General features: G+C 53.8%; 6 protein-coding genes across 6 annotated transcripts; 2 read left to right on the top strand and 4 right to left on the bottom strand.

Annotated features, from left to right (window-relative positions):
• On the bottom strand, positions 1-3,679 carry CDEST_12191 (Putative BTB/POZ domain, kelch-type beta propeller). Its single transcript, XM_062928347.1, has 3 exons — positions 2,270-3,679; positions 1,277-2,210; positions 1-1,217 (listed from the first exon to the last, which is right to left on the bottom strand). The coding sequence occupies exons 1-3, from the start codon at positions 2,706-2,708 to the stop codon at positions 299-301; spliced, it is 2,292 nt and encodes a 763-aa protein (XP_062784398.1). The 5' UTR covers positions 2,709-3,679; the 3' UTR covers positions 1-298.
• Positions 3,276-6,004, top strand: CDEST_12189 (Putative WD40/YVTN repeat-like-containing domain superfamily). The gene is made up of 2 exons (XM_062928345.1): positions 3,276-5,368; positions 5,443-6,004. Exons 1-2 carry the CDS (start codon positions 3,682-3,684, stop codon positions 5,562-5,564), a joined length of 1,809 nt encoding a protein of 602 aa, XP_062784396.1. The 5' UTR covers positions 3,276-3,681; the 3' UTR covers positions 5,565-6,004.
• On the bottom strand, positions 5,567-5,946 carry CDEST_12190 (uncharacterized protein). Its single transcript, XM_062928346.1, has one exon. It carries the CDS (start codon positions 5,882-5,884, stop codon positions 5,675-5,677), a length of 210 nt encoding a protein of 69 aa, XP_062784397.1. The 5' UTR covers positions 5,885-5,946; the 3' UTR covers positions 5,567-5,674.
• Positions 6,005-6,147: 143 nt separating the features above from the next.
• CDEST_12188 (Putative transcription factor IIA, alpha/beta subunit, transcription factor IIA, beta-barrel) lies at positions 6,148-8,075 on the top strand. The gene has a single exon (XM_062928344.1). It carries the CDS (start codon positions 6,555-6,557, stop codon positions 7,698-7,700), a length of 1,146 nt encoding a protein of 381 aa, XP_062784395.1. The 5' UTR covers positions 6,148-6,554; the 3' UTR covers positions 7,701-8,075.
• A 701-nt stretch (positions 8,076-8,776) lies between these two features.
• Positions 8,777-9,092, bottom strand: CDEST_12187 (uncharacterized protein). The gene has a single exon (XM_062928343.1). It carries the CDS (start codon positions 9,042-9,044, stop codon positions 8,784-8,786), a length of 261 nt encoding a protein of 86 aa, XP_062784394.1. The 5' UTR covers positions 9,045-9,092; the 3' UTR covers positions 8,777-8,783.
• A 7,829-nt stretch (positions 9,093-16,921) lies between these two features.
• CDEST_12186 (uncharacterized protein) lies at positions 16,922-17,340 on the bottom strand (the record flags this gene model as incomplete). Its single annotated transcript, XM_062928342.1, has 2 exons — positions 16,922-17,214; positions 17,310-17,340. 2 exons carry the CDS (start codon positions 17,338-17,340, stop codon positions 16,922-16,924), a joined length of 324 nt encoding a protein of 107 aa, XP_062784393.1.
• Positions 17,341-20,807: the final 3,467 nt, after the last annotated feature.

Genomic DNA, 20,807 nt, shown 5'->3' with positions numbered 1-20,807 from the left:
AGCAATAACAGAGTAACAAGACCAAACCTGTAACAAAACAACACCCCGAACCATGCAATAAGCTATCTCACTACCGCAGTATCCACATAAGACATGTCTTCGTCATTTATACGCCATCATAAGGTGAAAGAGTAAATAGTATCAGTGCGACTGGCAGTTCGTTCTGACTGGATGCCTTACCAACGAAGCCCTGCATGTCTAGTTCTGTTCCCTAGCAAGGTAACCAGAAAGGGGTACAGTGGTAGTTGCAAGGGACAATTGTGTCACTTGATAGTTGTCATGCGTGTTGAGCACACGCTCAGCTCATCTCCATGCCATCTTCGTCGTCAGCTTCGCTGTCGAGCAACTGTGTGTGGTTACTGCCAACACTCTCCTTCCGACTGACGATGGAACAGCCGTCGCCAAAACGTGAGCCTGCCAGCCCGCCGACATACTCCAGTTCGTCGCCACCAACCACGCGGCCTTCCATGTCGATTTCCTGAGATAGCTCAACTAACGCTGACCGTGGCAGTCGGAGGAAGCCCTGCGTCCGGACGATGCGGCCCCAATGCGTGAGGCAGAACTGCGCCGCGCGTTTTCGGAGCCATTCTTCGTTTGCAAGCCCAGCGCAGTGCCAAATAATACAGGCGTGATCGACATCCAGCTCCTTGGAAAGTCTGTTCACGCACAGCAACCGAAGGTGAGGAATGCCGTATATGTTGGACATGACCAGCAGCCCGGCTACATCTGATAAGTCCGTGGTGGCCCCGCTCTCGTTGACAGATGTTCCGTGAATACTGTCTGTATACAAGTAGTACAGGAAGGCTTTGACCACTGTGTACGGTTCAGGAATGTGCATCTTCTTGGTATGAAATTCTGCCATCTGGGAATTGTAAAGTCGGGCAAAATGCGGCCAGCGTGCCTGAAGAATGAGCTTGTGTACGTGAATCGGTTGAGACGTAGGAGCATCAGGCGCTAGCCAGTTCTGCTCAGCAGAGGCATCGGCGGCTCGGCTCATCATGTCGTCGTCTTCATAATCGCCCTCAAGGGCGGTGACGACGAAATCAGTACCACTGCCACTCTCCGGAGGCTGGTCGAACAATTTGGCCAAGTCGGCCCCAAGACCCTTGGACGGCTGGTCGATTACTCGTGTCGTTGGCCTCGACTCTATGCGTGGCTCGAAGGAGAGATTGTTCCCGAGAAAGCCATATCGACGTAAATCAATTTCCATAATGTCGCTGTAAAGATTATGGTCAGGAAGGTGCGTGTACGGCGTATGTCCGTTATCATTACTCACCTGAGGTATTCTTCAAAACCGTTTGGCCCCAGATCCGACGCGGCTGGATCAGTTGGGCAGCCCAGCAGCCAAGCTTTTGTGCCATCTTCATTCATTGTGCAGTAGTGCCAGCGATACCCTGGCTTGAATATCTCACGGCCTTCAGCGAGTTTCTGCCATCTGAGAGTCGCCAGGTCCAAAGCTGATAAAGAGCATTCCTTGGAAGTGATCGTCGCCGCTGGGGTGACGAAGTCAAGTAGCGTGCCGGAAGAGTACACATGAAAATGTATACCCGACCCCTGTGAAGGTATATTGGGCCCGGATACAAATTTCAACGACGAGATGGTTCCTGGGGCCATGGGAGCAAACGTCTTGAGCTGAAATGATGGCGGGTTCACCTGCTGCGTCCGGGAGTTGGCGGCATAGCCAGACGCACCGACAGCTGGTGGCGGGTGTGCTAGGGAGTAGGGTTGCCGCGGCGAGCCAACAGCTCGGCTGGCTCCTGCTTGACGATCGTAAATCCCGACTTGGGGTGCGGATTCGAAAGCAGGGCTACCTTTGAGATCGAGCCACCAAAGGTCGCCGATTTTGTCCATATCCTCGGAAAGCCCGCCAAACACCCATACTCTATCTCCTGATATGTAGGCTGAGTGATCAAACCGACCTACGAAACGCCAAGATCGTGACCAAGTGAAGGTCTTCAGATCGAGATAGCAAATATCGTCGAGAACATAATTGTCATGGCCAGTGATCCCACCCACGATAAAAAGCTTGTCTTCGTGTAGGACTGCCGCGTGTCGCGCCCGACCTTTCGGCACTGGGCCTGTGACTTGGGGCTGTGTCCAATGTGCTGTCTTCAGGTTGAAAATGATTAAATCGGATAGGTAGGTTCGGTGCTCGTTTTCGCCACCGAAGACGAGCAGCTTGTCGCCCTGGTACAGCGTAGCTGTGTGGCCTAGGCTTCGTGTTAGATCTCGACGAGAGACACTGCACGCCAGCCCGAGGAGAACTTACCCATCCGTACGCCGGGAATATCGCCGTAGTTATCCACTAAACTCCACTGATGGCTGACCAAGTCCAGTTTGAGGACGTGGTTGTACACTTCATCCGTGTATTGGTCGAAGCCTCCGAAAGCATATATGTGGTTGTTGCCGCAGTACGTGACTGAGGCGTTAACCAAACATGCCGGTCGCTGGCCTAGGGTCCTCGTTACTCTTGGTCGGTATCCATCTAAGGTGCCTCTGTGCTTGATGGGCGAGTTCGGCATGATATATGTATTGTTGCTCGACGTGGCTGACCCCGGTGCTTGGTCTACCGGTGATGGTGTCGGCTGAAAATGCGGTTGCGTCGCAGAGGCTTGATTCGGTGTCGTCAAGGCCTGTGAGGCAGGTCCTCCGAAAAGTGACTGAGGCAGACCCACAGGTGTTGCTGGCGAAGATTGGGGCTGGGCCATGATGGGCAGCAAAGTCGGCGGTGCTAAGAAGTCATCTCAATCGCGTCGGAGGTCGCTGAACAACTGATGTCTCCGTCTTGCGGGCTACCCGAGCGCGGAGGGAATGTTAGATGAAGGCGGAGGAAGTCGGGAGAAAAAGAGAGTGCGACGGTGGTACTGTTCCACGGGACGCAGTTTCGATAGCAGAAGGCGACAACGAGACGGGTTGTCGCTGCATACGGGGATGGTGGAGGTCCTGTTGTTCCTGCATTGACAATCCGAGGCGACTTAATTAGGAAATCACGGGCCGCCTTCTGTCTCCAGGCAGTCTCAAGCTGGGTCCTGTCGTGGCAACTGCAGCGGTGTGTCCGGAAAGAGGGGCCCTTCCGTTCATTGGCTATTTTGTTAGCGGCTGAGTAGAAAGCCACGTGACTAATGGAAATTGCGGCGCCTCTCCGCACACCCTTGGTAACTACCGATCTAGGTACTTAGGTACCCAGCAGTGGTAGGCGGGAATATAGCTGGTCAAAGCGCCGTTGCTCGGCCGCAACGCTGGTGGGGCGCAAAGTAAATAAAAGATGTGAGAGCTCCTGTCCAGCTTCGAGCTTTCTTCCCTCCATACCCAACCTCTTCACTTGCACTCTCAATCCTCAGCTCTTCTCAGACTGCTTTCTCCTACGCCTTCAAGCTGGGAAGTCCTATCAAACCAACCTATCCATAAGAACAATCAAGCCTATTGGATCTTATCGCTGTCTTCAGCCATTTGGTCGCCCTCCTTGGCTTAGAGCACTTCTTGTGACGACACTACCTCGACTATCGAGCAATACACAACGGCAACAATTATAACACTCAAACATCCAGGAACCTTTAGCTAGAGTTTCTTGGAGCTCGTTCGATTTCAGAGCTCTCAAAACCTCTATCACTTTCAACGCACCAATCCGTCGGAGATTCACAAGTCGCTTTACCGCAATACCCGACACATAAGTTCCTCAAAATGGCCACTGCATCAGTGTCAACACCCATCAAATCCCACAAGGGTCTTTTCTCCTCCCGTACCGCTGGCGGACGGATGCCTCTGACCCCTTCCCCTCGTCAGCATTCGGCCACCTCCGTTTCAGTAAACTTAAACTCCTCCCCGTTCACCCCTGAGAAGCAGTCGAGCAACGAGGCCTACCGCGCACCTGGCAAGTCTTCTTACAGCAGCAATCTCACCGCACACCTGGCCAGATCGACCACATCCAAGTCGTCCCACCGCGACTCGCCCAAGTCCAATATTGCCAGAGGTGTCGCCACTCCCCGCAGAGCTCTCGAGCTTGGCGTCTCCGACTTCAGTCTGACTAGTGTTGGTACCTCCAAGACTCCCTCCAGCGCCAAGTCCAAGAAGAGTTCCCTCAGGCAAAAGACGGCCAAGACTACTGTCAATTATGGCGGCGACCGATTCATCCCCAACCGTAGCGCCAGCTCTGCCATCTCCAACGCCGGCAGCAGCAAGCTTGACCGTCCCGACAAGCGTTCCAAGGTTAGCTCTAGCGAAGCCTCCAACATCCTCTCCTCGGCCACTGAGGACGCTATTGCTGCCCTTGAAGGCCTGAATATCGACGATGATGAGCCCGCTGCCTACTCCCGGCCTTCTCCGAATACAGTAGCCTACCAGGACTCTCTCGCAAGCGCTTGCGGCGTCAGCCTCAACACCCGTATCCTTCAGTTCAAGCCCGCACCCCCCGAGTCTTCTAAGCCCATAGACCTTCGCCAGCAGTACAACCGTCCCTTGAAGCCTGCCAGTTCCACTTCGGCACAGTTTCGCCGACGCGTTGCTACTGCGCCTGAGCGTGTTCTCGATGCTCCTGGCCTGATTGACGACTACTACCTCAACCTGCTTGACTGGAGCTCTGGCAACCAGGTTGCAATCGGTCTGGAGCGCAACGTCTATGTCTGGTCTGCCGACGAGGGAAGCGTTAGCTGCCTCCTCGAGACCAGCCCTGACACGTACGTCAGCAGTGTCAAGTGGTCTGGTGATGGTGCTTACGTCGGTGTCGGCCTAGGCACCGGCGAGGTTCAGATCTGGGACGTCGCCGAGGCACAGAAGGTTCGCAGCATGTTTGGTCACGACACTCGCGTTGGCGTCATGGGCTGGAACAAGCACCTTCTGTCCACCGGTGCCCGTAGTGGACTTGTCTTCAACCATGACGTCCGCATTGCGGAACACAAGGTGGCAGAGCTGGTTTCGCACACCTCCGAGGTCTGTGGCCTTGAATGGCGATCTGACGGCGCCCAGCTTGCTACTGGAGGCAACGACAACCTTGTCTCCATCTGGGACGCTCGCTCCCTATCTGTTCCCAAGTTCACCAAGACCAACCACAAGGCCGCTGTCAAGGCCCTCGCCTGGTGTCCCTGGAACATGAACCTTCTGGCAACGGGTGGTGGCTCGTATGATCGTCACATCCACTTCTGGAACTCTACTTCGGGCGCTCGTGTCAACAGCATCGACACCGGCTCACAGGTCACTAGCCTTCGCTGGAGCCCTCACTACCGCGAGATTGTCAGCTCCAGTGGCTTCCCTGACAACTCTCTGAGCATCTGGAGCTACCCTACCCTGGTCCGCAACGTGGAGATCCCTGCGCACGAGAGCAGAGTCCTGCACAGCTGCCTCAGCCCCGACGGACAGATGCTTGCCACTGCAGGTGAGTCATGAACATGCAGCTCTTTTTTCTTTTCTTTTCGTTCGGTAACGACAAGTGCTAATCGTTGCCCACAGCCGCCGATGAGAGTTTGAAGTTCTGGAAGGTGTTCGAGAAGAAGGCAGGGGCTGGCGTCGGTGTTGGCAGCAGCACTTCGTCGGTAAAGGCGGACATGGTGAAGCAGATGACGATCCGGTAAGCGTTAGATCGACTAAGCCTGGCGGATGTCGGTCAAAGACGTCAAAAAAAATGTAGGTATATCTCCTCTGGCATTCGTCGGTCATGAATTCCTGGCGGTTGGGGTCATCTTCAGCGAGGAGTTTGGGTTTTGTTACATCCGACTCTGCGTGGCACGAAAGGGCTTCTCCACGACGGGATATGAAATTGCTTGGTAATGAGTAACGGCAGACGATACCTATCATTGCCTGTATAGGTTGAGGTAGCACCGTTTTTGAAGGAACATGTACCATTAGATGCGTGCTTCTGGGTCAGAAAAGGCGGCAGCGGTAGGAGTGACATGGCGCCGCCCTCACATGAATGGAAGCTGCGATATAAATAACTGGGGAGATGCGAAGTTCAGGTGACGACGTCTCGCAGATCGAAGACGTACCAGGGTGGTCATTGCGCCCCGCGTTCCGGAAAATCCGCTTTCTTATCGTCTTATCGAGATCACCTGTGGGTCGCAGCTTGCAGGTAGGTGCCCCTGAGTTCAGCCTTCCCAGGCTTACTAATAGGCGAAGAGCGCCTGCTTGGAGCCTCAAAATGAAACCCACTCAACAAAGACAACCTTGTCCTGTACAAACCACTAACCGAAAAACAGGGCACCAGCGAGACACCCTGTCACCATCCGAAGTCCACGAGAACAACGAGGCAAGCCTAAACAGAAATCGATTTCCAGTCTCGCAGCAGACGATATCTGAGCGCGCGTGCCACTCTGGGTAGCGAGAAGTGGTGGACTAGGCAGGCGTTCGCCACGCGACAATTCGAAGATCGATCACAATCAACAGCGGGACGACTGAGGACTCGCGACACCCAGACAAGGGCCGGATTCATTTACTTAAGGAGCACTGCGTTGGAGCAAGTGCGACCACAGGTGTGATACATCGGCATTTTCTTTCCTGGTCCCAGCTCCCAGCTCCCATCCATTTTTTCGACAAGTATCAGGTGAAGCCTGCCAACGAGTTTCACCATGTCGAACAACGCCGTCGGTGTGGTCTACGAACAGATCATCAACGAGGTCATCAGCTCCTCGCGCGTCGATTTCGAGGAGGGCGGGGTTGACGAAAGCGTCCTCGAGGAATTAAAGAAGGGATGGCAGGAAAAGCTTTCTCAACTCGAGGTCGCCAGCTTTTCTTGGGACCCGAAGGAAGCGCCAGCTCTGGTTGCACCGCCCCCGACAACTGCGGCCCCGCCGCCTGCGGCTCCATACTCCCAGGCTCAGCTGAGTCCTCAGATTCCGGGACCTGGCTTATCTCTGCCTGGTGCCCCCCTTGCCGATCATGCTAGAAATGCACCAGTTAAGGAGGAACCTTACATCAAGCAAGAGCCCGGCGTGCAGAACGTATCTATGCCCCCGGCTCAACAGGAGGGAGCTGGGATTGCTGCTTACCGTGCAGCTCAACATGTCCGAGGTCAATTCGGTGAGAAAGGCGCCGGCTCCATCAATGCCATTCAAGCCTCGGCGACCAGCAGGCCTGCTGGCCAGCCTGCCCTTCCCCAGATGCCTAGCCAGCCTGCGCCACAGCAGCAACAGTACCGCCCAGGCGCGCCTCAGCAAGGTCAGCCGCAACAACAACAACAACAACAACAACAACAACAGCGTCCCCCTAGCAACGGTCAGCCAGGTGTGAACCCTTCGCAGACCGATGGAACCGGTGACGAATTCGACTTCGAGGGTGTTCTGCTCCAGCGCGATGCTGACGGCAACCAACGCGAGCTTGGGCGTGTCGACATTGACCGTATGATCCATGCGCGGATTGCTGCGAACGCCAAGAGCATGGAGGGTGGTGGACTGATGCTCCCCCTCAAGGAGGCTACCAGACATAAGTCCGCCGCCTTGCGCTCCAAGGGAAAGGAGCACGGTATTGCTTCTTACGACGGCTATGATGACGATGAAGTTGACGAAGATGCGATCAATTCGGATCTTGACGATCCCGATGAAGACAAGGACGAGGACGAAGTCGACGACGAGGGTCTTGGCCACATCATGCTCTGCATGTACGACAAGGTTCAGCGTGTGAAGAACAAGTGGAAGTGTATCCTGAAGGATGGCGTCCTTACCGTCAACGGCAAGGAGTACGTCTTCCACAAAGCCACTGGCGAGTACGAGTGGTAAAGCCTTCAGTATCAACATGCCGACTTTTGCCCTCGAAGGCATGAGGACAACGTTGACATTCCACTCATGGGGCATATCAACCTCGAGCTTGGTTTCGTCCGAAACTGCAGTATTATAGACCGGCAATAAGAGTTTGGGAAATTGTCCACCCAGAGCCTCATTCTTTGGTCTCGGACGGCCACTAGAACCCGTCGACAGTAGTGCCCTCTTTCGTTCTCTTTCATTCTCTCTTTCATTCTTTCCCGCTCTCTCACCCTGTCTCTCTCTCTCTCTCTCTCTCTCTCTCCGTGTGTGTTTTCTTTTTCGCGAAGGAACGAAATTGGATCACGCAAGCAGATCTTTCTACTCCCCTCAACCTGAGTGCGACTTCATATCCATATCATTCGCAGCACTTTGGTTGTATTTGCTTGACGCAGAGGAGGAGATTTGGTTTCAGCAGGGAATATGTGAGAGGCCGGTTATGCTTACAGGAGTCAGAAGCAAGGAATGGAGGCAGAGAGGATGACAAGAAGGGAGGTTGTGCTGAGAGGGGACGGAGGAAAAGTTCATGGAAGCCAGTCAGCTCGGCCGACTCTGGTGACGCTGGTTCAGTCTTGCGAAAAAGAATGGACCGAAGGACAAACACGAAATTCTCTTCGTGCGCATTAAGAGCATTAGGGAAGTTACGGATGGATGCAGACCTCATTTTACGACACATAAAAAACAAAAAGTGTACAACAGCAAATCATAGGGTTTTCTCACTCTCAGAATAGGACCTGCTGCCACAACATTCCCCTGCCTGCCAGAAGGCTTGGCGTCGAACATGAAATGCTAGTGAGACTGTTATTTCTTGAGACTGACTTTACTCAACCTGTCTCGAGACTTTCTCGGCCTGTATGAGACTAGCGTGACATCCTGTTAAGTAGCCAGGGCCAGGTTGACTTTTGGGATCAACGAGACAAAGCTACTTTTGTCTTGGTTGTCCTCAATGTCTCTGTTTCAAACTCTAATATGCCCCTTAAGTTCCCTATCCTTACTGTTAGCGGACTTTCATCTGACGAGCCGACAACCTCACCTTCTACGGAGTTCGGGGAAAGGTCCAGTTCAGACAGAGACCCAGAGGGAGAGGCGTCTTGGATAGAACTCTCGCGAGAGTCCTCTCCAACTGCTCGCTTCTCTAACTTGTTCATCATCTCGGTTCATTCTTCGGGTCTCGTTCCGTAGGCTGGCATTCCCAAGAGGGTTAACACACCAGTCGCCTTGTCTTCCGGGCACGCTCTTTGGGTCGACATGTGTGCGCTCATGCCAGCAGGAGCCGGACGTTCGGATACGGTCCGGCACAGAGACATATGATAGCGAGAGCATTGAGATACTTTCTTTCCTGAGTTAAAACAAGAAGACTGGAAAGTGTCTTCTTCCAGCAGTGACATAACCCCCTCAAGCCGTGTTTTCGTCGACTGTGGGCCGAGATATATCATAGAGAGGCCGTGGTCACTCTCCAGTATTGTGAGCTGAGCTGGTTTCCGGCCTCTACAAGTTCCTTGTTTTCCGAAGTCGGGTTGGCCCTCCCTTGTGACGTACTATAATATCCTGGACAGATATTACCTGGTTATATCTGTCTCGTTCGGAGAAACTTATACAGCATGTCTCAGAAAAAAATTCCTTTATTGAACATTCCCAGCAGCATGGACTGCTGAAGAAAAGCCTGCGTGGAGCCCATCTAGCCATACCGAATAAGTTGACAAAAATACTTCCGCTTCTTACACCCTGAAGTTCATGCTCGTCAGTTTCATCGGAATGATCTGCTGGACGTCTCAGACAACAATCAAAAAGTGGCACAGCCTATCTCTCTCTCTTGAGACAAACAATGGTTCCCCTTGGTGTAGGAAACCATGTCCAGACCGCCGGTCCGTCCCTAGATACCGCCGGAATCGAAGTGGACCGACCACCTCTCTCGCCTCGCCCGACAGCGGAGATGGATTACAGTGCGCTCCCCCCTTCGTAATGTGGCCACAATTATTGGGATGGCCTGCTTGGAGCTACCCATCTTGGTCAGCCCAGTACTACAATGGCGAATCTACGATCTTGGTTCGTTATGCCGTCGAATTTCACCCTCTCGGCAAGATCTCAGGAACCAGATCACTGTGGGCAGCCAGATTGCAACGGGCAGACGATTCGCCATCTAAATGCCCTAGCTCATGCGGGATTCCAACTTGGAAAGCCTGAGACCCGAGACGTCCGACGTCGTCTCCAGTGTACGACCTCACCATGTACGTTGCGCCGGAAGAGGATAAGTCGAGCCACCGCATTTATCTCGGCCTCATTCCGAGAGGGTGGGTACCAACCAAGTACCGACGTTGCATCCTGCAGCACTGGTTACGCAAAAGAGTAACATGGCAGTAGATGTGTGACTCTGTAATATTAATGGAGGGCATGTACCAAGAAGAAGCAAAGACCACACGACAACAAAGGAGGGAGGAGGGCTCGGCCATCAGCACCGAGGAATCACCGGAGAGTCCATATGTCACAGCGAACTCCTCTCCAGACTTGTCCGCGGGGCCGAGGGAACCCAGCTTGTTTTTGATGGAGCCACCGACGAGAGCCACAGTTGACTCGACGGCGTCCACTTGATCCCCATCCCCGCCGCGTGCTCATAATGCTGGTTGTCACTCTCCCATGACAACCCACAGCGGGTATTCGTGCAGAAAGGCCAACGATGAAGTCTTGTCCAGGGCCGTCATTCCGCCGGCAGGGTTTCGTTTAAATTGCATACCCGTTTGACAAGCGCTTCATCATCGAAAAATGCCCATGTTGGACTTGACCCATGAGGATCCGATCGTCGTCTTTCTCGTGGCGGCCCACTCAACTTTTCACTTGCGCGCGTCCCCTCCCACCCCCCAACCTCACTGTTCAGTTAAAAACCGTCCGGCGTGCATCGATCGACCTGCCACGCCGGAATCGACCCAAGTGGACAGTGGCGCTGAATGCTACGTTGAGCGCGCCTTCCGCACGAGGGCTTCGTACATGGGGGCCTCGATGCGCATGCAGCCCGACAAGACAAGGCAGGGCATATACAATGTTCGTACAACCAGACCATGTTTCCACTCGCCACCGAGTGGGCGAGACGCCTGGAATCCGTGTGATGAGTTCTCCACGCCCCTTGTTTCCCAGACCTTTCCTGTGGAAGCCCAGTGTTGCTACGGCGCTTAGCATCATTCGAGATGCTGCCTGGACGCTCAACTCCTGAGCGGCGGCACGACGACAGCGAGACGCCCACCAAATGGCCCCACTATGACTCCACCATCGGCCAGTTTTCGAGCCACAGCCAAAAATAAATCATGAATTAAAAACACTCACCAGCGAAACAAGTGTAGCCTGCGTGCGTGTTGTCTACTTCTTCGATAATGCCCGTCGTGCCAAGGTATCAGCTTGGGGCAGACCGAGTGCTGCAAAATACGGCCTTTGATTTTCACCGCCATTGAATTCCGGTTGGACCCTATCGATAGCATCGTCATATCCTCGGCCTCGTGGCTTGTGAGCGATGTATCGAAAGTGCTTCCAGGCAGTTGTCACAAGCGTCGCCTGTCTGGAAGTTAACACCCTCGACTTGAGGTTATCCGTTCAGCATTTCTAGCATTGATGGAGTCCTTGGGGCGAACTTTGATCGGCCCTTAAGCATTGATGTTTGAGACAACGACTGGCTCTACTAGCAGGCAGTGGTGTCAACGACACGGCACGGTTCTATGCGCTGAAGTCAGCAAGACTGCTAGCGATAACATGCACGACATCCACTCCAAGAGTCTGGCAACAGGCCTGACCGGTTCATTGAAGCACCAGCCTGTCTACTAGATATGGTACACTGTCGTGTCATCAGTCGTCAGCGAGCACCAGGCGACGCTTACGCATGGACTTGGACCCAAGAATTCGGAACCGCTATTGCAGGATTGCGTACAGGATTCTGTTCCCTGTCGGTCAGCTTCTTTCGGAGATTTTGCTTATGTGTGCTCGTCATGTCGGCCGTAGGCTTCTTGAAAGGGAAGATTCCAATTGGCGTAGCATATTGTGCGCTCAAGGATTGTTTGGTAGCGCGGTAGTACCAGCTCGTGATCGTGTTTATACTGCCTGGCTGTGCCGCACTCCAATGGTTGTCGACCACTTCTTTTCTCATGTGCAAGCATTAGCGCTCGCATAGCAACCAAAACGCTATTACGCGGTGGGCTAGGCGCCGCGTACATGTCAACTAGTCAAGGATCTAGGGTAGATATGGTGAGGCGATGATCTCGGGGTGGTTCCCCATGAGGAATTTGCCATGTTGTGCCATACCTGGTTGCGCCAACGCCTGCGGCGCAGTGAGACTCGAGCTGTAAGAGGCATTGTGATCGGCGAGTACCAACCTCGGCATACGAGCGGTATTGCTCAACTGCGACAGCCCGTCTTAGCCGCTGTGGAGGTCTTGACCGCTCTCGTGTCGGCATGGACCAAATGAGAGCATGTTGGCCCTGGATGTAACGTCGTTGAATGCATTCTGGATGCTCCGGTAGGCACCAATCTGGTGGGTAATGAGGTACGGACAGTACTGTAGTGTTGCTATTCTGATGTGCCTGGTAAGAGAACCCACTTTTGCTTCCAGAACGATTCGCGCGGGTCATGGATTATATGTAATCTCCGGGAAACAACTCCAAGCCCAGAGTAAGCGCTTGAACGTTCCCAGAGCCTGTCGATGGCTCAGAGTCATAGCAAAATCACACCTGATTTCCAGCCCAGTGAGTGCCGAGACAAGGCTGGTGATGCTCGTCCAGGCTAAATAGATGTTGGTGCGTCTAGCGGCTTCTGTGAATTGAATTGCCCTTTTCGAAGGAAATGGTCAGTCCGGGCTAATTGGTCTTGGACCCCAACAATAATGAGACGGGCAGCAGTTATGGGTGGGTGGAAATTTGCCAGTGAGCAAACACCCGTTACCATGACAGGGGTGAAGGAAGGGGGGGGGCTGTCGGTACCCCTTGGAGGTTGAAAGGCTGCGCGTCAAAATCGATGCCTGGCCTGCTAGACGGCGTAACAGAATTCTTCCCCACTAAGCAGTAGCCAGGCATGCGATGGTTGGGAGACTTCGCCTTGGAGGCAGTACGTCAGCTTCAATGCACTCACGCAATGGTGACTTTGATCGAACGGCTTCACGGTAAACCGCTGTCTATCATACCTCGAGATTTACCGCCACCGGAACACATAAATACCATCCCGTCCCCTGCCCGTGGCTTGTGCAAGTGATTTCTGGACCCCCAGCGTTGAATCAGAATGTGGGTGGAATCAAAACAACTCGAGTCAACATCGACGACCAGCATCCGGGCACACATTACTCCCCAGACGATCCGACGCTGCTCAGTACAAAAGTCCCTCTGTGCACCGATCATGTTCGATTAAGGTTTGGCGCCGTCAGTGTCGTCTAATGTCTCGTCACTAGTCCGTAGTCAGACGTGCGGACTACCAGGCGAAGGATGCCTCAGTCTGTTTCATTGCGGTGGTTTCCGTTTCTGCCTGGTAAGACCCCTCCCCCTCCCCTTCCCCTTCCCCTTCCCCTATCGTTGCGGAATAGTGTGGGATAAACTTCTGCCTGGTTCTTGTTCAAGGTTAGGACTCGCCAACCCGGCAAGTTGGAACACGGCAAGATAGGAGAGAACTGGACTCATCGGCGCGTGCGCGTGTGTGTGTGCATGTGTGTGCACGCGCGGAGCATCGGGTTCCATCAAAAGGCTACACCACCCAGGCTGTGACTCAGGCGACAGGCTAGTGGCTGAGGCCGGGATGAGTAGCGGCCAAATGCAGTACCAGAGTGTCGGGTCTCTAGTGTCAGGGGTCAAGGGTCGAGTGCAGTCACCACTGCCTGCTGCCAGCTCATTCTACCCCATCATCCGCGCAGCCTCATACACCACCGCGGACCCTGGGATTGTTTTGTACGCAGCGCCGAACAAAAGCGGAAAAGTCATGGAACTATAACCACCAACGGTCAAACATCCGATCCATCGTCTCGGGCCTTCAATGCCATGCTGGAAAGACTTGCGAACACAGTCTCCATTTTTTATTTTTGTTTTGAGGCTTCGTGTCAGTTCGGGGCCCGCCTTGATTACGGACAAGAGAGCTTGCACTAGCCCCTCGACGTATCTTGGGGCTGGCAACAAAGAACACGGTGGAACTGGAGACAAGGGCGAGCAGACTCTACGCCAGACATAGCCCCCCGTCTCGTGAAGGTAACACCGCTCGCGCAGATCGGTGCCAGCTTGCTGGGACTATGGCCTCGGATGGTTCGTACCCCTTGATGCCGGGTGCCAGCTCCCTAAGAACAGACATGGACCGCCCGAGGTTGTCTCAAGGGTGGTCTGGCAGTCTGATTCGTGGACGAAAGCCCGTCGTGTTTGACTCCGTCCGGCCAGGTAAGTATGGCCCTGGAGTCAATCTGAATCCTTGCCAATGGTTCCTGAGATCAGTGTTTCAAGGGGGGAAAGTACATGTGCTGGAAATGGGTCAAGATTCAAATGCCGTCGTAGCCGCCTCTAGACGAAGACCCATGTTGCAGAAGTGAGCTGGCTGCATGACGCAGTGCGACCAGGCTTTTGGGAACGTGCCTGGTTATGGTTGGACTCAGGATATTCCCCTTCGCCGGCAGCCCGTCTCGGGAACCCAATGGCTTCGAACGAGCTGACTGTGGTAGCATGGCGTGTGCCATGTGAGCGATAGATTCCCGCGAAGGAGCAGCATGCTGGACGATATCCCTTGAGGACCTCGTCGGTTCAGCAGTGATATGCTATGTGGCAGGTGTGACGGGGGGTCACCCGATTTGCGGCATGGTGCATGTTTGTATATACTTGATGTGTGTCGTCTGGAACACGGGTATTTTGTGGTTTGACGCTTGGCAGTCCTATGTCTCGAAGGTTGCAAGCTCCGATGGTATCCAGCGAAAGCATCCTACCTATGAACGACACAGTTTGGAATTGTGATAGTCACGTTGGAGGCGCTGGCGGTCTTGAGGATAGGGCTCTCTAAGTTGGGCTGGGGCGGAACGACGGTTCCGCACCGTGTTGCTGCCAATTTGGTTAGACTCCTCGCAAAATCTGTAAGCTCCAGGAAACTCAACTTGCGAGTCTTAGAGAGGGAGGGTGGCGGAACCGAGAAGCTGGGTGCTCCGACGTCACCCCTGCAGAAAAGGGACATATCCCTACGACAGGGTGGCACAAAATGGTGGGCCCTGGACTGGCATTCGTACACGTGTACTTCGTATGGCGTTAGAGTGTTCGTACCTCGTTGAGCAAGTCGCCTTCGCCGCGATGCAGACACTTATCCCAACCGGACGGGTTGTGATTTGGTTTGCGGATGGGTCTGCCTAGCGTAGCCAGCGGGTGCGAAATGACCATGTGTTTGGTAATCATCGAGAGGCAGTGGGCACCTTGTGCGATGCCCCGAGGGAGTGGCTGGGCGAGATGGAAATTGTGGTAATTCCCCATCGCGAGTGTTGCTTAGGTAGTTAGGTGCGGGCGACCAGAGACGCTGTGCCGGGGGGGGGGTACGGTGGGCGGTGGGCGGTGAGCGGCGATATGTCCAAGTTGTTCAAGTGTAACTGTACCTGTAGGTTGCAAGTAAGGGTAGGTACCTACATCGTACCTTGTGGGCTTCTGCGCCAGGACGCTTACGATGTGGGTCGTCTCTTGATCGTGTCTCGCCCATCAGCTTGCTTATCTGGCAGAAATTTTGCCATGGCTTGTGCGAGAAACAGAACGCAAAGACCTTAAGGGGTAAAGTGTGCGTGCTCAATCTGGCAAAGTCGAGATGGGATCGATGCTCGGTCGGCGAGGTCAGTCGACACCGCCCGATGGGATATCGTCTGTGTGTTCGCTGTCAAACTTGTGTTCAATTGGACAGGGCCACCACGCGGTCAACACCGCACCGTCTATCTCATGTAGGGACGAGGTTGGTAATGCGTGTCGTGTTGCGGGTGCGGTGTGGCTCGTATGCAGCCTTGACTTGACATTAACGTTGTCGTCGACGATCCAAACACTTAAGACAACCCGCTTTACGGCCTGAACCTGTAAGCATGGGAGCGTAATACCCATGTGCTAACCAGGCCGTGCAACCCGCGCAGTGCTTGGAATTGATGGTTGAAGCCGTCGATAGTTCGTCTTGATCCTTGAGTTTGCTCATACGCTGAATCCTCGGATACGTCCGCTAATGGGTGTTGGCGCAGCGACATATAAAGATGAATGACAAGTGATTCTTGACAGCAAGAAGAATCTGGAAAATGGCTGCCGTTGCCGTTGAATTCCAGTCTGCCCGATTGACTAGGACTCGGCTTAGTGACAGAGTAAGTAGGCATTTAGGGGCTACGGAAGTAAACGGCAGTGATGTTAGGGTACAGTTACAGTTGCTGATACAGCACGTCCGCTGGAAAAGACAAGAGGCAGAGGGGAATGGAGATTGTCACTACCGGCGCTGTTCCTTGTCTTTTTGCTCTTGACAACAATTTGGCAGACAATGATGCCATCAGACGCAGCATAGGAGCCGGAGAAGCACAGTAGGCGAATCGCTAAACGCCATGCCCTGCTTTAGGTGACACATCTTGAGTGACGTGACAAATGACGAACTGATTGAACAGTCTTAAGGATCCCTCACGAAAGCGCTCGATAGAGCAACATGCCTTGGCCCCGCCTGGTTTGTCGAGGCCTGAGTCCAACTTGTTTCACCGAATCAGGGCGAAGCGGAGGGGCGCACGGCTGGAATGGGACCGCGGGAAGAGATACAAGGAACCAGGGGTATGCGAAGAGGAAGTCGACGGCTGTGATGGCCTGCAGGGGATGTTCAGGACACAACCTAGGCCAGACGGGACCAGGGCTCCTGGATGTTTCTATCGACACATTGATCGGGTCCCCAGCCACAATGGGCCCTGACAAGGGCAAGTCAGACTGGGACGGGCACTGATACATCGTACAGCCCAGAAAGTCTGTCAGGCGCTAGACGGGCAGCAAGCACAGTGGCTGCAGGCAGCTCTTTTCGGTACAATCATTTACAGTTGTTGCTGCTTCTCTAAGCGCTGCGCCGAAATTCCGGGATAAGAACTGGGCTGCCGGGTATGCTCAGATATCTACGTAGGTACGGCAGAGGGTCAAGGCTACACAAGACACATACACAACGAAGTGCTTCTCTGCCCACTATTGCAGTTTTGAGTAATAAGGAGACGGGGTCACTCGTCCACTAGGTATTCACTCGTAGATAGGTACACCTAGGTATTCAACACAAGGCATCTGAGTGGCTCGCACCAGGCGTGCCGGTAATATTCCGGGCTTGCCATAGCCGCCCTGTTCATATCGCGTACCTGAAATACCTAGGTACAGAGGTGGTAAGAAGGCGGGGTATCTAAAATGGACAAGCGGGTACTCACCCTGATTCTCCACCAAATCTACCAGGTACTTTACTGGTACGAAGGAAACCCATTTACAGTAGCGCCATGGCCAGAGACCCCGGACATGCAGAGAGATGAGGCAAAGAGAAGAACCTGGAGTTCAACAGTGGGTTAGATGGTTGTCCTTTCCTGGGAGAAATCCAGGAGAGAAGACACACACAAGGACACCCTTACACGCATACGCATACGCATGTGGGCTCTCGTACTGTACACGCTCATCCCTCTCGTCAAGCAACGGATTATCAAGGCGACATTCAAATTGTCGCTTATGACTGTAGTAGCAGGAATTGTCGTTGAGGCGACAGAGAGTCCTTACAACAGCAGTTTCTGCGGTATGGTGAGGTTCAAGACGAAACCACGACTCCCTCAGTAGCGCTGGATGCCGCAAGCTAGAGTGATTCAGGCAAGGCAAGTTATTTTAAAGCCCAGCCAAGCCGGCGCTGTTTGCTTGAGCTGAGTCTGTCCTCATACCAGAAGCATTCGGATAGACGTACCCCTTCCCTCAGTCTCAATCTTGGACCAGGGCGGCTTGCTCCCAGACTACCTTAGCAAGGTAAGGAGGGGCAGGGCAGGAACTAGACGTGGTGTCTTGGCAAGGAAGGAAGGGAAGAATGAGAAGGAGCGGCAAGGTGGGATGAGGTGGGATGAGGTGCGGAGGAAAACGAAAAGAAACAAGGCATGTGTTGAGAACCGAGTGGAAGGGGGGAGAAGAAGAAGAAGAAGAAGAAGAAGAAGAAGAAGCAGAAGGGCCAGGCGGGGGAAGGAGCGGGTCGGCTTGAACTTTTGCTTATAGAAAATGTGAAATCTGGAGCTGGACTGATTTAAGTCAATCAGTCGAGGCAATCCCTCATTGCTTGCTAAAAAGACAAAACGGGCAGAGGAAGAAAGAAGAGAAGAAAAGAAGAGAACCATCCTTCCTCCTAAGAGCACCGGGAGATTGGTTCCAGTTCACTTCTTGCATGCTCGTCATGTCTTGCCTGTCTATCATATCTCCTCCCGTCCCCTTTCATTGGAGCATCCCGGCCTCAGGGTGCCTTGCCCTGCCCTACATTTCATCCCTATCCGTCCCTGCCTTGCCTTAGCTTGGACCACACACTTGGTGAGACAGGTACGAATATGTACATAGGTAGGTAGGGACGGACATTCTGGAACACGACAGGATACCAAGTTCCCTAGGTAGGTAGGTAGCTGGGCCCCCTCGCTACTTCTGGGGCTGCTGGCGGTTGTCCCCTCCAATCCAGTTCTATCCTGCCCCGTACTCCACTCCCGCCCGTCCAGCACCTCACCTCGCTCCCATGCCATTGTTCTAATCGACTGTTCCCGCCTCAAGTTTCTCCCGGACGATGTCACTTGAGAATTGTCTATCATACCTCCCGATACTTGGTGACACCGATTCCCCACGCTTCTCCCCTCTTTGGATTGCCTTGCGGCCCTTGCAACGCCCCTCGATGCCTTTACCGGCCTGGCTGGCCGTCATGCTCGCAGGGCTCAGCACAGGGTTAATATTACAGTAGAGGTAAGAGACGAGCCCCCTACCCACAGTTTTCGTTACCTTATTCAAATGTTATGATTCCATGATGGCTGGGATCAGAGAAGCCCGAGTCCACCAAAGCAAAAAAGCAACGCGGTGAAATGGAAGGCGACTCGACTGCCGACACAAACAAGACACACACATCCACGCGTGCATCGACGACCAACAACACAAGTGGCAAGGCTCTAGAAGCCCACTGATAATGGATCTTGGAGATTTGATCACACCACACCGTTTACCATGTTCAGGTTACAGGCCGTCATCTCAATGCCCCATCCATGACATCGGTACAGTCTAGAGTCTCCAGATAATAAATACACCGATGGGAATGTCAACCGTAGCGCAATGAACAGGGGTGTGGCTCCTCGAGGACCAGACACGAGGCGAAGAAGTACATAAAGAACAAGAAGAAGAACAAACCCACCGAATCTACCAGAGAATCCCCTCAAGCCACACAACGCGAGCTGGGCAGAGAGGCCATTCAAATCAGTTTTGAACAACTCTCATCGACCTTTGAGCGACAATCCATCCACACCGTCACCACGCCGTACTTGGTGTCTCGTCATCACGCTGCATTTCCAAGCTTGTCTTGCACCAACTGCCTAACCCTTTTCGTTTTGTTTTCAGTTTTTTCTTTACTCACCGAGCCCGACGCAACCTACCCCTACACTGGAATCACTCTTCAAAGCTTCCAGATACGTAACTGGCCTTGCATGCGTGGACATGCTACGGCTAGGTATTATTTCCTCACACCTGCTGTTGCATGCGCACGGAATCAACGGGAACACTCGAGTTTTAATACCATCTACAAGCCAAAAAGCACTGTAACAGCAGCAGCACCACCACCACCACCAACCATTCCTCCTTGGCCACTACATACCCCTTACCACCAAGGGCATCCTGCCGCATGCAGTAGACCGTCGGGTACTTCCTAGGCCCGTTCACCTGCGCATCGGTTGGTTTTGGGTCTTGCTTGGGGCTTTCACTGGCTTGCGTCCAGGGTTCCCCCTTTTAACGTCGCGGAACTTGTTTCCTTCTGGCCGCCCCCCCCCCCCCCCCCCCCACACACACACACACACACCACAACCGCACGCCACACAACGATATCCCACACAATTAATTACCTTGGCCTCCGCCCCTCGAGCCAGGTACTGAGGTCGGGAGCTCCTTGTCTCTGCTGCGGCCATGCCCTTTGCGCTTTCGTGACCTGTTGAACGATATTTTCCCCTTACTTTTTACTCCATACATCCCATCCCATCAGATCGCTGCTCCTCCCGCTCCCGCCCGTCGCCGAAACGAACCCGACCCGACCCAGCCTGCCCAACGGAGACTGGGACCTCGTCCATCACTCACATCACCTTGCAGCACCAGCACCAGCACCAGCACCAGCACCAGCACCAGCGGCCATCTCAATTCTCGACTTTCAGTGCGACCTCGACCTCAACCTTGACCGCAAGCAATCCTGACCGGCTTTTGCCCTGGCGTCTTTCTTTCTTCCCAGCCAACGCCAATTCTCTCAACCAAGAGGGACTGCTAATCAACTCTCACACCTTGTCATATACCTTGGCCTGCCCTGGCTTTGTTCCCGGGTCTTGCACTGATGGTTCTGTGGTCCTGAACCCATCTACACCGACGCCAAGATATCGAAACCAAAACATTGCTCTGAAACTTCAACCCCAACCCACCCAGCCCGACCCGACCAACGGCTTCTCGCCTCTTGCGACGCCGCCCGTCATTTCGCAACCTATCGCTTCTGGCCAACCTGAACACAACGAGAAAGACGCCGATTACCGCAGCACCGGTCCTCGTCTGTACGACCTCTCCAACTGGTTGTGTGACCCCAATCGACTCCCTTGGCCACCCAGCCGGGCAAAGGCAGAAGCAGCCCGACCTCCCTGCCCACCATGTACGTCAATTTCAGCGCCTTTTCTCTCTGTCGTCTAGCCTCATCGGCTCTCACTTCGACCTCATCTTGCGTCGTTGACCACCTTCTACTCCTCCTGCCTTGCTGGTTTCTCTTCTCGTTGCATCTACCATGTTCTTGCCCACTACTCTGTTTACCCAAGACCCCCTCGGCCATGTTCAAGGCATCATCTGTTTCTTTTCTGTTCCTGCTCTATCTCTCTGCCACATGGAGTACCAAATGAGCGAGACT

The sequence above is a fragment of the Colletotrichum destructivum genome, chromosome 8 (genome assembly GCF_034447905.1).
Source record: "Colletotrichum destructivum chromosome 8, complete sequence".
Taxonomy (NCBI): domain Eukaryota; kingdom Fungi; phylum Ascomycota; class Sordariomycetes; order Glomerellales; family Glomerellaceae; genus Colletotrichum; species Colletotrichum destructivum.
The sequence above is the reverse complement of the archived record's forward strand: the minus strand, read 5'-3'. Positions and strand labels throughout refer to the sequence as shown.

Excerpts from the sequence above, each read along its gene's own strand:
- CDEST_12191 (XM_062928347.1), bottom strand. The coding sequence starts at position 2,708 with ATGGCCCAGCCCCAATCTTCGCCAGCAACACCTGTGGGTCTGCCTCAG. Across the intron at positions 2,211-2,269 it reads TATTCCCGGCGTACGGATGG|GCCACACAGCTACGCTGTAC; the intron begins GTAAGTTCTCCT and ends CACGAAGCCTAG. Across the intron at positions 1,218-1,276 it reads GGTTTTGAAGAATACCTCAG|CGACATTATGGAAATTGATT; the intron begins GTGAGTAATGAT and ends TAATCTTTACAG.
- CDEST_12189 (XM_062928345.1), top strand. The coding sequence starts at position 3,682 with ATGGCCACTGCATCAGTGTCAACACCCATCAAATCCCACAAGGGTCTT. Across the intron at positions 5,369-5,442 it reads ACAGATGCTTGCCACTGCAG|CCGCCGATGAGAGTTTGAAG; the intron begins GTGAGTCATGAA and ends CGTTGCCCACAG.
- CDEST_12190 (XM_062928346.1), bottom strand. The coding sequence starts at position 5,884 with ATGTCACTCCTACCGCTGCCGCCTTTTCTGACCCAGAAGCACGCATCT.
- CDEST_12188 (XM_062928344.1), top strand. The coding sequence starts at position 6,555 with ATGTCGAACAACGCCGTCGGTGTGGTCTACGAACAGATCATCAACGAG.
- CDEST_12187 (XM_062928343.1), bottom strand. The coding sequence starts at position 9,044 with ATGCTCTCGCTATCATATGTCTCTGTGCCGGACCGTATCCGAACGTCC.